At 38.6% G+C, this 12093-nt stretch overlaps 1 protein-coding gene across 2 annotated transcripts in view; it reads left to right on the plus strand.

Moving 5' to 3' along the window:
* Positions 1-12093, plus strand: part of marchf8 (membrane-associated ring finger (C3HC4) 8) — a 161149-nt gene that overhangs the window by 112976 nt on the left and 36080 nt on the right. For both annotated transcript variants that reach the window (XM_062995125.1, XM_062995126.1), the window contains exon 3: positions 5806-5856. In XM_062995125.1, coding sequence (XP_062851195.1) covers positions 5806-5856 — 51 coding nt within the window. The remainder of the gene's footprint in view (positions 1-5805; positions 5857-12093) is intronic.

The raw sequence follows: 12093 nt of genomic DNA on the forward strand, positions 1-12093 counted from the left end.
TCATTGGAAAGTTGTGCTAAAGTTTTTACCTCACTATTGGCTGCTTTTAAGGTCAGTTCAATGAATATTCTTCATGCCTTTAGAATACTGTGGACATGAAACGACAGACCGAACCCAGTGGCTCTGCTTGCCTACTCTCACTTCCTCTTATCACCGTGCAGTGTGGACTGAAAGCAACATGCTGTTTCTGTATCCAAGCTGATATAGCTCTTCTGCTCACACACACACACACACACACACACAGACTCCAAAAGCATGTTAGAGCTAATGGAAGAAAAAGATGTGGAGGAATTGGAAAAAGTTTTTCCTATTTTTTCCCTAATGTTGCCATTGCTAAAGCTAAAGTTATTATTTTGAAAGAGCAGGGTTAGCATTGAGAGCAGCTGCTTTGGTACATCATTAATTCAGTTACCTTTGTATAATTCTTGGTTTCAGGAAGAATGCAGAAGCTCTTAACTGCAGTGTAGTGTGTAGCACACTTCTTAATTCAGCTTGTTTTGTGTCTGTTGCACAACATTGTTAGAATAGATGTACTGTGTTAAAGCTCATTACACCAAGGATGTCCTTCTGTTTTTTTATGATTGCAAAACAAGAGCTCCTGGGCATGGTTCGAATTACAGGGGAGGGTTTGTTGGTTAGCTAAACTGTAACTTCAGGCAAAACTTAGAAACTAGCTGATGTTAGCATTTTAATTATACTTTTTAATCATTTGGGAATTGAGGCTACTAATTATTAGAGTTTTGCAAATGGAATTGTTGCCTATTCCTGCTGTATACAAGCCACTCAACAGTCCAAGATCGCTGTTGTCTGAGTCTCCTCTTCATGATGCGCCATACATTTCCAATAGGAGACAGATCTGGAATGCAGGCAGGCCAAAGCAGCACGTGCACTCTGTGTGTACAAAGCCACGCTGTTGTAACTTGTGCAGAATGTGGCCTGGTATTGTCCTGCTGAAATAGAGAGTTTCTTGGAAAACATGTCTTCATGACGGCATCATATGTCTCCCCAAAATACCAATTTGTTATTTTTGTACAACCTTTTCCACTAATTTACTTCTTAAGGTACTTTTTATAGCAATTAGAAAATAGTCATTACACTTATTCACAACATGTTAAAGCAAAATAAAGTGACTGATACTCATTATCAATAGGATAATGGAGTTATCACACCCCTACTGTGTAGTAAAGGGAACAGGAAGAGCAACACAATTAGAAGCTAAAGGATCATAAAGACAAGTGAAACTTGTAAATGCGCAGACTAATGGGTTAACAGGATTGCTTATTTCTTTGTGTTTAACACATTTAACACTTGAATGAGTTTACAGAAGTGAGATTAGAGCACATCATGAGGATGTCAGAGAGTCAATGTGTGTGTAGTCTTGCTGTCTGCTGTGGCTAAAATTATTCTTTATGCTGAACACAGACCAGCAATGATTTAACATCCAGTCCTCCATCACTGGCATCACCATGGTAACATGTAAGGGCAGGAGCTGCGAGTAAGATGACGGAGTAATTAACAATAAAGAATGTGTTCTTCTCTTTCCACACTGCACCACCGTACAGCCTGTATTACTTAACAGACCTCAGCACTGTCTCTAACTAATGCAGTTTTATACAATATACAAATCAGCTCTGGTATTCACAACACTTGTGAAAGTAAGTAAGTAATTAAGTGTGTGTGTGCGTGCGTGCGTGTGTGCGTGCGTGTGTGCTTGTGTGCGTCTGTGTGTCTGTGTGTGTTGTTTTTGAGTCACTGTTCACTCAGGCCCTGATGGGTGTGAAATTAGATTTTCTATTAGACAAAACTGCTCAGTGTGTCATATGTTAATCACAATCAGGACACTGACCTCTACAATATGATAATTGTAAAAGGCTGTAATTAGCACACTGCATGTAATAGTACACCTGGTGCAGCCAAATCAAGCAGCACAAATTCTGATTGCACTGTGAACAAATGGGCACTCAAAAAAAAATGCTTTCCATATGCTGTGGGAATACAGACCACAAACTTAAAACGTTCAAGCTTGTTTGTGTAGCATTACTGTTATCTAACCATATGCAGATAGGATTATCTGTACATTTTGGTACTTTTGCTTGTTGTTACTTTACTTTTATGTTTAAATGTTACTAAACAATTAACGATTTTTAGTATTTAGTTTTAAGGTAGTTGTTAATGTGAATGCAGGATCAGAATAAGCACGTTTATATTATTATTTTGGCTGCTTTGTATGATTGCTTAAGTCAGGGTTTTTCAAACCCTGGGTTACGACCCTTGGGTGGGTTTCAAGCCAAAAAAGGGTGGAAAGACAAATAATAAAAATTAAATAAATTAAATTTAACAGGCACATAAAGACAAACTGAACTTGTACATGAACACTCCTTGTTGGTGCTTTACGTTATATCTTGTATACCACAGTGGGACCAGATTGCCATATTTTCTTTTTGTTGTTTATGCATTTTCTCCCTTTTTCTCCCGATTCGTCAGTTTGTCTTCCGCTGCTGAGGATCCCTGATTGCGTTCGAGGAGGGTATATTGCTGCAACGTGCCCTCCGACGTGTGCGCAGTCCTAGTGGACCCCTTCTTTACGCCCATGTTTCTGCATAGGCGCATAGGTTAACCAGGTTCCTTGCACAGTGTTTGAAGACCCCACCCATCTGGTTCGGTCATTTCATCACTCAGCAGACACGGTGGCCAATTTGTGTCTGCTGCAGGCACTGCCAATTGTGCCCACTAGATGGCGTCCAGCCGACCGGTAGCAGAGCCGAGATTTGATTTGCTATTGGAGAAAAATAAAGAAAAATAAAAAATTCAGCCATTTGGTCAAAAGAGGTCAGGCACAAATATTATGCTAGAAATATGTTCACTGCGGTTGAGGTCAGGCTTTTTAGACGTTTGTGAAAAGTGGCACAGCCATATTTCAGCAGATTAGAGCATTTGGTTGCCACAAAATTAAAAACATGTATTTTATTTCATATAACTGATTGCAGCACAGTGTGGCTGAAACACAAGAACAGAATCACGTGTGTTCACACACTTTTGGCTAAATAGTGTATTTCTAACCTGGGATTGTTGTTGTGTGTAGTCACATGTTTTAATGTGTTTTATTTAATACACAGTTTGATTTTATGATTTATTTACATTAAAACTGGCAGCACAGTAGTACAACAGGTAGTCTGGGTGCTACAAGATGACAGGATTTAGAGACCTAGTTACCTAGGGCAGGGTTTTTCAGCCAACTTTCAATGACCAACATTTTGTTTATGATTTTTACCACAACCCTGGAGGCACTGTGGTTCAGTGGGTAGCACTGTAGCCTCACAGCAGAAAGGTCCTGGGTTCGATCCCCAGGTGGAGCGGGCTGGGTCCTTTCTGTGTGGAGTTTGCATGTTCTCCCTGTGTCTGTGTGGGTTTCCTCCAGAAGCGCCGGTTTCCTCCCACAGTCCAAAGACAATGCAAGATACTAAACTGTCCATGATTGTGTTTGACATTACACTTGTGAACTGATGAATCTTGTGTAACGAGTAACTACGGTTTCTGTCATGAATTTAAACAAAATGTGTAAAACATGACATTAAAATCCTAATAAATAAATTAATTACCTCGACCCAGGCAACACCAACAATGCATCAAAACGAACACAATATGAAATATTCGTATTGTGCTCCCACAGTAGTTTACAAAATGTAACATAAGCCTCCACAAGGGGCGTTCCTGTTCAAGTTGATTTTGTGTTTCTGTGCTATTAAAATCCATTTTTTAAATTATTTTTTTCTCTGTGACCCTTTTTTGGCTTGCGACCCACCCAGGGGTCAGGACTAGGGATGTCCCGATCACATTTTTTTGTTCCCGATCATTAATTCTTGATCCCGATCCGATACCGAGTCTCAAACCGATACTTGTATTTTCTAGATAAGAACTAGATAATACTGTTCACACAGTGCACACTTCAAGTACATTACAGTTATTCAAATTAATTCAATGTATATGTTTAACAACTAAATAGCTCTGCAGTGCTGTAGGAAAAAAATTGCCTGCATCCAAGCTATTGCTTAATGTTCTTTTATTTTGACAAAATAAAAGTAAACAAACTTAGTGCAGCTTTGTAGTAGTAAAACTCGAACACTCCTCTTTTCATCATATAATAATAAACTCGCTGTATACGACTGAGTGTTTATTTTTTAGGTGGCGTATCAAATTGGTAGTAATTGTAGATCATTGGGTTAAATGATATCTGGTTTGTTTCTTATGAGCCACCGTACCTGTAGGCGTGTTGTAACTGTAACAAACTTTTCTGTGGTTGTATTGTGACAATGGTTTGATGGACGTTTCTGTGCGAAGTGAGTGTGTTTTGACCCTTTGGGGCTTCCATAGTGCATGGAATAGCATGCTTGGCTAACACAATGACTCTAGTTTTCCGCTATTCGGTACAGTAACAGAAGAAGTTAATAAAGTGTTTTGCTCTCGACAATTTGTGAATATACCGTGTATTTATTTCTTTATTAAGCAAGCGCATCACTACGTTGTTTTGTAAACCGGAGTGATCCTTGACTCACACACCATATAAATAGTAAAATTCTACAGTAATGAACGCAGCTCTGCTCCTACCGCCTCGTGAAATGCTCGCATTGCAGACATTACACTTCGCTGTTGGACTTGTTTTACTTTCCAATTTAAAGTATTTCCACACAGCGGACATGCTGACGTAACACAAAGGATCGGCTTAGGATCGGCTTTAGTAAAGCAGATAAAAAATGCCTTGTTAAAAAATGCCTTGTTAAAAAATGCCTTGATCGGCCCCGATTTCGATCTTTGAGATCAGATCGGGACATCCCTAGTCAGGACCCAGGGTACTGGTACTAAAACCTTTGGCACTTGGCTGATGGATAATGGAAAAGGCAAAGTTCTGGTTTAGTACTACGTAGTAAAAAAAAGTCTTTGGGTATCTATTTTAATAGCTTCTTTTACGTCCAAGCTTATTATTCCTTAAAATTTTCCTTGTTTTATTAAATGATGATTTCCATAATGACTGAACTGTTAGGCTTATTTTTCTTATAAGCACTTTGTTATTGTTTATGTTGCATTTTAAGATTGACCTTTTAGTCAAGGACAATACACAGTTTAAAAGTAGTATAATTATGACTGAAATCTGGCAGATGTTAAAAAAAATGAAGATGCAGACAGCACATTAGGGAGGTTTGACTGAAAAGGTTATCTTTCCATAAATTGCTCCTCAGTGCCACTGAGACAGGGCAGGAAAAACATTCAGAAGAAATTTTGCTCGAGAGGTTTTTGCCACCCGCTGATGGATGCTCGGTTTTAATGACAATGTTTCTTCCTGGGGATTTAGTTCAGGCAGCTGAAAGTGATTTCAGCCCAAACCACAGACATTCAGCTGTTAGTTTGCTAGCTAATGAGGGTCACAAATCCCTGCTGCAAATCAATCCCCTCTCTCAGTCTGTCTTCACACCCATCTATTTCCACACTTTAAATAGATTAGTTAAACCTGTTCGCCCTTCTATTTATTTTTGACACAATGATGAATAAACATGAGTCTTTCGTTGCTCTAACGCTGAATCGAGCAGTTGCCGAATATTGATAAGTTAAACAATCATGCTACAATTAGCAGCTTGCAATCTTTTCTTAAAAGTATCGACCGCATGAAATGAACTATTTTAAAATGTTTAATAAAAGAAATTCATCAAACAAAATTGAAGTTCTAATGAGGTTGTCAATTCCTGAGCATTCTGTCTGCATAAAAAAAAAATTATTTTAGTGCTAACATGGTGTCTTTCCTATTCTCTACAGAATGAGAAGCCACTTGGTCATTCTGCAAGCAGGTCCAGCAACATTTCAAAGGTATGTTAATATGTTTCTCTATTCCACACCCACAAAGTGTTTGTTTGTGTGTGTGTGTGTGTGTGTGTGTGTGTGTGTGTGTGTGTTTTTGTGTGTTTGTGTAACAGATGAGCATTCCAATGGGTCTGCACCTGCAAATCCCACTCTCATGTTCTACTTCATTTCTTATTTCTACTCTGAGCAGCGCTGAGATGCTTTAAACCAAATGTTTATTTAAGATGCCAGGCTTAAGAGATTTAGAGCCTGAGAAGTCTGTGTAATTCAAATACTGGGAAATAAAAAGATCGACCTTATGCTTATGCAGACACATAACATGCATTTATCTTACGTCCAATTAATATTAAATGCATCACAAAAGCATTGCGTTGCTTAGAAATTAAAAATCTATCCAGACCAGACACTGATGTTTTGTATTCAATACTTAAAATGCGCACAATGAAGAACCAAAACCTTTGTCTACAGTGTTGATGCTAATTTGGAATGGTTGGTCCAGTTTTAATAATTAATCTAATAAAAGATTTACATTTGTTTCCCTGTCTTTAGGTAATACAACTACAATTCCATACAAATACAGATTTTGTTTTTAAATAATGATCAGTAAATGTTTAGTTGTATAATTTAAATGGATTTCGAATCCTACCTACGGCCATGGCTCTGTCCTTCTATGTACACCGATCAGCCATAACATTATAACCACCTCCTTGTTTCTAGAGTCACTGTCCATTTTATCAGCTCTACTTACCATATAGAAGCACTTTGTAGTTCTACAATTACTGACTGTAGTCCATCTGTTTCTCTGCATGCTTTGTTCTTTCATGCTCTTCTTCAATGGTCAGGACTCTCCCTGGACCACTAAAGAGCAGGTATTACTTAGGTGGTGGATCATTCTCAGCACTGCAGTGACACTGACATGGTGGTGGTGTGTTAGTGTGTGTTGGTTTGGTATGAGTGTATCAGACACAGCAGTGCCGAAAGAGTTTTTAAACACCTCACTGTCACTGCTGGACTGAGAATAGTCCACCAACCAAAAATATTCAGCCAACAGCATTGAAGATGACCAACTCAAACAGCAGCAATAGATGAGCGATCGTCTCTGACTTTACATCAACAAGGTGGACCAACCAGGTAGGACTGTCTTATAGAGTGGACAGTGAGTGGACACGGTATTTAAAAACTCTGCTGTGTCTGATCCACTTATACCAGCACAACACACACTAACATACCACCACCATGTCAGTGTCACTGCAGTGTTGAGAATGATCCACCACCTAAATAATACCTACTTTGTGATAGTCCTGTGGTGGTCCTGACCATTGAAGAACAAGGTGAAAGCAGGCTAAAAAGTTATGTAGAGAAACAGATGGACTACAGTCAGTAATTGTAGAACTACTGTATGCGCATTTTTTGACAAAGTAAAGTCACCAGCAGCCACATCTCTATGCAGCCCAGCAGCAGATTTTCACAAAGATCCTCAGCACACATGAAGGACCAAACTACTCATTTAATATTACTTAGCTGCTCGTGCAAGTGCCTCGACCAGACAGTAGGAGTAGCTTTTGAAGTGGCAGATCAGTGCTTTAGGTTATTTTTATGCATTAATGATCAGAAGGTTGCTGGTTTAAGCCCCAACACTGCCAAGCTGCCACTGTTGGGTCCCTAACCAAGGTCATTAACCCTCAATTGCTTGCATTGCGTGTGGTTACTTTGCACTGGTCCGGCATCCCCTTCCTTTAACATGATCATTTGTGTCTGTTGAGTTCTCAGTCAGACTATTTGTGGCATATTGGAATATTTGTGCTTTTAGCCCTTTTTTATAAACATTTGCTTAAAACCAAATACGGCAAATTACACATGTGCATCGAAGGCATAAAGTTATCATTATCTAGTCCGAATCCCCAATGTTTTTTTCATTGTGTACTTTGCCCTACATGACGTACAGTAAAAATGTCGTTTACACACTGTTCTGCACTAAAGTGATTAAATCAAGTCATTCAAGATACATCCTGCCTATCAGTATTGCAAACAAGTTCCAAAGAAGCTCCTGCATAACCACACTACTTCCATTTCCTTTATTTTTAATGTCTACATCATGCAGCAGCTTGAATAAGTTTATTTACTCAGAAAGAATCTTGTGTGCCATAACAGCCTTAATTTAATTAATATCTATTAAACAGACGATAGCCGCCACTCAGGTGGCACAGCGGTAAAATACGCTAGCACACCAGAGCTGGGATTTTGAATACATTGTATCGAATCTCAGCAGGGCTGGGCGGCTATATGTTTGGCTGTTGTTCATACAGGGTGAGGGAGCCGGATCGGGACCTCATAACTGATGCAATTACGACCAGCATTATTACGAGAGTAATAATGCTGATCAGGGTGTGGCTTTCTGTGCACAGGGCTGATTCACAAATGAACTCGGCTGGTGCAGTTGAAAAAATGCAGTCGACTACTGCTTGCGTATCGGAGGGGACATGTGTCAGTTCGTTCTCCTCAATCAGGGGCGGGGGTCAGCACCAGTAAAGAGGAAGCATAACGCAATTGGGTAGAAACTTGACGTGCTAAAAATCGGGAGAAAAAGGGAGAAAATGCATTAAAAAAAAAAAAAAAAAACCCAGACGATAGCCAAAATCGAATTGAAATTGAATGTATCTATGTCTTAAAGCTGGCTGTGTTTTTGTTATTCTTTTCTCGTGGGATTTAGCTGCTGTTTATTAAAAAAAAAAAACACCCTTGTGATTGCTTTGAGCCAAGAAATTGTTCTCACACGTGTTTTTTTATTCATGCTGTACAAATAGGCTCTCAGACATATGGTCACTCATTTCACCATTTACATGCACCAGAGCACAGCCACACAGCCGTTACAGCTAATATATGAGCGGTGGGATTATCAGTATCAGACCTGGCATCCGATTTTACATTTACATGTTATTTTCTCTTAGTGCTTAATTGCTATTCCATGTGGTAATAGATTGGTAGGTTGGTTCATTTGTGTGGTGTGGTGTGGTGACTGCTGGGTCTAACTTCTGTAAATCCAACACCTCTCATCTAACAAGACTAGCATGTTTAGGACTTACTGAGTGATGCTAGCACATGTTAGACTGACACTGCAACACCCACGTCTCCCATTTGGTTGCCATTTGTCAGGCTGTTTCTTGCATATATGTTTAGCTTTTCTGCACAGTACATTGCTATTTAATAGTTTAAATGCAGTCAGTGTTAGACCTCTGTAGGATATCATTCCAGAGCAGGTTTATCAGCATTAATATAACATTTACATTTTCGGCATTTAGCAGACGCCTTTATCCAAAGTGGCCTACATTACAGTTACAGTATACAGTCTGAGTCTATACTTATTTGCTAAGTTTAACATACTGAAAAAACATAAATTGACATTATGCTGTCAATTCTTCTTAAATAATTGCTTTGAGCAGTCAACGTTAGTCTTCCATTATGCTTGCTATCAGTTTAGACATTAACTGCCAGAAACAAATCCACCTCATCACAAGCAAACCTCCAATACTGTTCACACGTATGCACTGCACTAACATATGCTGTCTGCTAAAAGCAGCATTGTGCTATTTATTTCTGTCAGCTGTGATATGGCATTGTACTTTCTTTTCCTCCCATTATTTCATTTGTAGTTTACTATTGATTGCTGTCAGTTCAGCTCTTGTACTCAACCATCAGTTTAGTTTGAGAAGAATTGTTCACACTGTCAGCCTACTGTCAAGTGCTGTTTTTCAGCATGTTAAACTTAACAAATGAGTAGAAATAGCTAATCAACATGTGCAGAAAAATAATGTAAATGTAAAGTTTGTACCCTGTACTCTAGATGACAGTTAATTTTCCGGTCATTTTCAGGCATAGTTAGTACTTGGAATAAACAGTTGGCACCAATCAGTAGTTGACAGAATGCTTCCTTCTCCACTCCCTTCCTCCTTTTTTGCTCATGCAAGTCTTTAACATTTTACAATTATTAACCTTCCGGAGAAAAACTCCAATTAAACCCTGAGAGGTAGATCACTGGCAATGGGATTAATGTGACCGTGTGAGCAGTTAAGTATGTCTGTAGGATATATAAATCAGTAAGCACCCAGCAGGGGGTCATCACCGTAGATGGAAATATGACCATTAATGAATGCGGTGTTTAGTATTTCATTTTGCTAAAGGCTGCTGGCAGCTGTCCACTGCTAGGTTTCAGTTAGAGTTTCTATTATCCTGTGTCCAATTTAGGGTGCATACTGGGTCATGCTGTTAATAGTGGTTTTGTGAAACAGATAATCCTGGTCCAGACTAATGCTAATGTTTTATGTAAGTATATGAGGGGAAAGGCAGCTGTTCATGATTTACTGACCCATTAAATAGTGCAGGATTAGGAATTTGCTCAAAGTCACACTGGCTCTGAAACTTGGACTGAAAACAGTTGGGATGCTAGTTGGGAATGATCTCCTTGGAAAATACTCAGCCAATAAATTTTGTCAATTCTAGGGTAAATTAAAAAGAGCTAATCTGTCTAGTGGTATGTTTTTAAAATGTACTAAGAAACCACAGAGAACAAGTTAAATTCAGAGAAACAATAACCAGAGGCAGAGATCAAATCCTTATTGCTGCACCACTGTGCACACAGTTCACTGTGTATAGAAAACGGCAGTGTGTGGTTTGATTAGATCTCTATTGAGTTTATGTATTTTTCACACGTTCAGCAAAAAGGTGAGTGCATTTTTTGATGGACACATGGCATTTCTCTTACAGAGGTAGTCTGAATTAAAGCTTTTATTTCAGTGGGGTTTTTAGCTTGCAGCCTGAAATGCATTGAGGTCCAGCACATTACTGTACCATTGCCCAGCGTTTAGAAAGAATTAGAGCTAATACATTTCTAGAAAAACCATTCATGTACTACTCAGTGGGCATTAAACCACTATATATTTTTTCAAAACTATTTGATATTGATATTTAACCATAATTCTTATAAAACATTTTGACATTGTAAGTACCCTAATAATCCTTTTGTTTGTCACATGAAGTCTGGTCTGGTAATTCACCTGTAAATGATATCATGGTACAGATTTGTCTCGGCACAAATGGCCAAAAGCTACTTATTTTCCATCTTTACCCCTTTCTTCTTCTTTTTCCAACTTTAGGCACTCCTGCACTATCTGTTTACTGTGCTAATGATTTTTATCGCCCGCCTGAAACATGATCAGGGACTTTTCCAGACATGTATTGACTTTCCTCACCCATGAGCAATTCCGGTAATTTCCTGCAATTGCACTAGGTCTTGTCCTGATCAATTGTCGTGTCACTCACCCTGGATTTTAACTGAGTTGCTCTTGCACTTCCCATTAATCCCATTAATTACAGTTAAATAATCTCAGAATATTGAATTTAAGGTCCACAATTTCTTCCTTTTCTCAACTGATTTTTTTCTTGTGAATTAGATTTTCTTAAGCTTTGTTGTGTTTGCTTAGAACATTGTTTAATAGAAAATTAAAACATGGGATGTTGTGACCCAATATTGAAAAGTGTTACTGGTGCCACCAGTGTCATGGTACACTGGATTGGTATTAAATGGGATTGGCCATATTTTTACTATTATGAGGATTAAATTACACCACCATCTATGTAAACGTTAAAGACAGAATTTCTTAGAGCATGTCAGGATTACAAAAATGAGAATTTGCATAGAAGTCTGATCTTTCTGTTTAGCCTTGGTATCAAGTATTAGCTAACTTTTGATATAGGTATAGAGGTTGCCAAAGTTCTGTTTTAATGTAAAGAACTGTGTTGGGTTGGCTGTGCTAAACAGAATGTGGTGGATTTTGATAATCGAATAATAAAAGTGTGTAAGTACAAGGCAAACTGGTTTCATCCACAGAATGTTTTGATGGACAGAAGACGAAATTGGATTTTTCTTGTGGAGTGTATTTAGAGACACTACTTATTACTGCTGGGCTTTTAGCTTCTACTGTTTCTGTTCTCAGTAAGTGCCAATTCAAGTATAATAACTGTAATGTCTGTATTTACTGTGTGTGTGTGCACAGTTTCAGGGTTCTGATAAATGTCATAGATTGTGTCAGGTTTGAACACAGTCTGATTGCCTACCTGGGGACCACTGGAGCTGCTGGAAGTCGTAGTAACTGAAAACAAACACCCACGCAATATTTTACAATTAACAGTCTTGTAGTTTAAACTTTAAAGAACGGCTTAAAGAGTGGCATACCAGGTTGAATGGGT

This window comes from Trichomycterus rosablanca, chromosome 5 (genome assembly GCF_030014385.1).
Source record: "Trichomycterus rosablanca isolate fTriRos1 chromosome 5, fTriRos1.hap1, whole genome shotgun sequence".
Classification (NCBI taxonomy): Eukaryota; Metazoa; Chordata; class Actinopteri; order Siluriformes; family Trichomycteridae; genus Trichomycterus; species Trichomycterus rosablanca.